This window comes from Mastomys coucha, unplaced genomic scaffold (genome assembly GCF_008632895.1).
Source record: "Mastomys coucha isolate ucsf_1 unplaced genomic scaffold, UCSF_Mcou_1 pScaffold22, whole genome shotgun sequence".
Lineage (NCBI taxonomy): Eukaryota > Metazoa > Chordata > Mammalia > Rodentia > Muridae > Mastomys > Mastomys coucha.
In genome coordinates, this window is record NW_022196905.1 from 234,244,450 (window position 1) to 234,248,665 (window position 4,216).

A 4,216-nucleotide genomic window follows, 5' to 3' on the forward strand; every position below is an offset into this window, starting at 1 on the left:
CTGCCACGGAGATTCGGCCATCCTTTGTCATGTATACCGAGAACTCCTTGGTCAGCCGCTCCACCTGCAGAAAGAAAAGAGCTAGACTACCTACCACTTCCAGTGGGGATATTTCCTAGCCTTGACAGGGCACCCAAAACTTGTTTAAAAAACAAAAACAAAGGCTGGGCGGTGGTGGCGCACGCCTTTGATCCCGGCACTTGGGAGGCAGAGACAGGTGGGTTTCTGAGTTGGAGGCTAGCCTGATCTACAGAGTGAGTTCCAGGACAGCCAGGGCTACACAGAGAAATCCTGACTCGAAAAAAAAAAAACAATAACAACAAAACAAAACAAAGCAAACAAAAACAAAAAACAAAAAATGAAAAAAAGAAAAAAATAGAATATAGTGTTTTTGTTTGTTTGTTTGTTTGTTTGTTTTAAAGAGTAAAAGAATAAAAAGCTACTTTAAAGTAGGATCTGGGGTTTGTGAGATGGCTCAGCAAGTAAAGGTGCTTGCTACCATGCCCGATGAGCTAAGCTTATTCCCAGAACTTATATGGTAGAAGAAAACTGACTCCTGAAAGTTATCCTCTGACCTACACACATGCCATGGCATGTGCATGTACAGACAAAAAAGTTAAATATGAACCGTGCAGTGGTGGCGCACGCCTTTAATCCCAGCACTTGGGAGGCAGAGGCAGGCGGGTTTCTGAGTTAGAGGCCAGGCTGGTCTATAGAGTGAGTTCCAGAACAGCCAGGGGTACACAGAGAAACCCTGTCTACATTGTGAGTTCCAGGGCAGCTAGGGCTACATAGTGAGACCCTGTCTCAAAAACCAAACTAAATCAGACTAAAAACAACGAACCAAGGAACCAACCAAACACATAAAAACATTAAAGTAGGATTATGATTTGTAAGGCATAAACAGGTAGGGAGAAAAAAAATGCTCTCAAAATGAAGCAGCCTCAGAATTGTTATGTGATAGCTCCTTCCCCTCTTCCTTTGATGCACCAGTAGACATCATAAGCACGAGCAAACAAGCTATTACGTACCGTGCGTAAAGCCCCTGCGCCACAAAAAAACCCAAAAACAACAACAAAAAACCCCAAAACAAAAAAACAACACCCCCCCAGAATCCTTTTCCATCTCAAGCCTCTAGTACCACCACCAAATTGAAAAACAAAACAAAATAAAAAACCAACCCAAAACCCACCCAACCAACCAAAACCCCAAATCAACCCCCACCCCAACACATGCACACTTCAGAAGACTGCAGTATTATGGGGGACATAGACAGAGAAGCAAGTGATAAAAGAGAAGGGGTGGCAAAATTCAGCATGCTACATAGGAAAATCTTAGAGAGAGACAGAGAGAGACAGAGAGAGACAGAGAGAGAGAGAGAGAGAGAGAGAGAGAGAGAGAGAGAGAGAGAGAGAGAGAGAGAGAGAAGAGAGAAGAGAACAAATAAACCAGGCAGCCCCAGGCCCAGAATGAGGTATGGATGCTGGAACCTGAGTGACCAGCCTGGGCAACATTAATAAAATCTCACCCCACAATATAGCCCTACCACCCAAACCAACCAACACTACCACGCAGGAAATACCTCATGCCCCCTTTACCTAAAAGGGCACTAAATTAAGGACACTTGAATTAGTAGGTGACCTTGGACAAATTCTGGTTTGCAAAGGGCAGGGATTGGCTGTGGGAAACCAGGGCCTACTCACCTGCTCAGGCTTCAGGCCGGTGAAACAGAACATGCCGATCTGGTCGGTGATGTGCTGCCAGTTGTGGGACGAGCCCTCTTTCTTCAGGTTGGAGACCAGCTGGGTCCTCATGCTGATGATGCGGTCAGCCATGCCTTTCACCTCTTGCAGCCTGTTAGGAAAGCAGAGGGGTGTCATGCTCTGGCTGAGCCCCAAGTCGTAAGTGACAGGCAGCAGAGTCTTCCACACTTGAGCTTCTCTCCTGATGCCTAATCCTCAGTCTTTCACACACTCAGTGGCTGATGGAAATTTTTTTTTTTTAACTTTTTGTTTTTTTATAAGTGCTTTGATTGGCGTAAGTAAGTCAGTGCTTGGTGTGTTCTTGAAGGCCAGAGGAATGTGTTGGATTTCCAGGAACTAGAGTTCTCAACACCTAAGCCACCTCTCCAGCCCCAGATAGTTTAACTATTATCGTTAATGTACTTGAGTACGAAGGGAAGTCTAAGTATCATTTGAAAGCAGGAACGAACACTAATTTGTTGGTTAAACAGTAAAACATGACACGGTTTTAAACTTGGTGGGATAAACATCCCTGCCCTCACAACGGAGACAATGGTCTACGCCACACAGTAGGTGCTGAGGACCGAGATGTGCTCATAGTCCTTAGTGGTTACGGCAGATGTCAAAGGCAAAACCATGGAAGAGCCATGGTGGCACCAGGCAGCATAGAGCAGTGATGGGCTGCAGGACGGTCACAGAGAAGAGAGGGGACGACGGGAGAGGATAGCTCAACTTGCTTGATACTCAACAGTCTCAGTCTCCCCTGTTCTCAGAACTGCCAGCTAAAATCCATTCCCTTGGCCCTGAATGGGATTTCTTTTGTTGGCTTTTTCACCAACAGGATCACTCTGACGACACTGAAAGTTTTTTTTTTTTTTTTCAAGACAAGGTTTCTCTGTGTAGCCCTGGCTGTCCTGGAACTCACTCTGTAGATCAGGCTGGCCTCGAACTCAGAAATCCGCCTGCTTCTGCCTCCCAAGTGCTGGGATTAAAGGCGTGTGCCACCACTGCCTGGTGACACTGAAAGTTTATCTTGGGGGGGGAGGTTGTATGTTCACTTTCATCAACAATCTCTCTATGACAACATCATGAATAATGAACGGCTATACTGGAGGTGACAGCTGCCAACTAGAGACTAAATAATGTTGGTTTTAAAAAAAGATTTATTTGTTATTATATATAAGTACACTGTAGCTGTCTTCAGACTCACCAAAAGGGGGCGTCAGATCTCATTACAGATTGTTGTGAGCCACCATGTAGTTTCTGGGATTAGAATTCAGGACCTTCGGAAGAGCAGTCAGTGCTCTTAACCGTTGAGGCATTTCTCCAGCCCTAAATGATGTTTTTATTTGAGCCAGTGAGCTGGGAATGGTGGTAAACACCTGTAGTCACAATGTAGTGAGAATTTTGGAATTTTAGTTTCTTTAAACTCAGAAATATTAGAATGTGTTTTCGTTTTAATCCAAGTGTGGGGATGTGGGGCTGCTTCAGACTGGCCGCAGCAGCTGACTATCACTCATTTGTCTCATGCTCTAGCAGAGGCATGGTTTGCCAGCTGTAGATAGTTTCTGAGATTGAGTGACGCTTGGAATTCTGGGAACTTTTCAGAATTCCACCCAGCTTTATTTACTCTGAAGACCTGGGTCTTAGAGGAACTAAGCACGAGACCTGTGTATTTCACATGCATTGCTCATTTAGCAAAACCCTACCAGCCTCCAGAGAATCAAGTTCTGACTTCTCACAAAATCAATCCTTCCTGACAGGCCTTCTTTTCTAACTCCCTAAATGCTACTTTGCTTTAGAGTCAGTGTAGTCCAGGATAGTCTCAAATTTACTTTGTAGCCAAGGTTGGTCCTCCCTGGGACTGGAGTCATGAATGGTTTTGAACCATTACTTGGGTGCTGGGAATCGAACCCAAGTCCTCTGCAAGAGTAGAAAGTGTTCCTAACTGCTGAGCCATCTCTCAAGTTCAAAATAAATAAAGCTTTAAAAAAATTATTAAAAAATAGATTAATATGAGAAAATAGGTATTGAGATTGAGTATAAATAATACAACTGTAAGTGTGCAGAAACATTGATTCAGTGCTAGCTAGTGAGAAAATGTACAGGGGCTGGGGATATAGCACAACGTGTGCTTGTCTACACGTATGAGACCTTGGGTCTCACCTCTAGCATCACAATACAAAAATATCTTGTGGAGGAAGTCTCCTTATGCTAGGTACTTCAGTTGAACTTGAATTCACATTTACTAAATGTGGAGATGACAGAATAAAAGAGCCTGCCATTTCTGAATTTATGGGGAAATACTAAACTTATCTGTGCCAACAAAACGCACACCCTCTTCTCTTCCGTCTGCCTTTTCCACACATGGAACTGTACGTGGCATGGAACAGCTAGTAATCGTTACCATTGCTTCCGCAAGTCTGGAGAAGTCAGGATGGTGGCGGCAATCCGGGCACCATTGAGAGGTGGGT

The 4,216-nt window shown here is 44.4% G+C and overlaps 1 protein-coding gene across 1 annotated transcript in view; it reads right to left on the minus strand.

The window, feature by feature from the left end:
* Got2 (glutamic-oxaloacetic transaminase 2) overlaps positions 1-4,216 on the minus strand; it is a 31,480-nt gene that overhangs the window by 6,165 nt on the left and 21,099 nt on the right. Inside the window, exons 9-10 of the mRNA XM_031336872.1 lie at positions 1,704-1,855; positions 5-64 (exon numbers count right to left, since the gene is read on the minus strand). Of these exons, the coding sequence (XP_031192732.1) occupies positions 5-64; positions 1,704-1,855 (212 nt within the window). The remainder of the gene's footprint in view (positions 1-4; positions 65-1,703; positions 1,856-4,216) is intronic.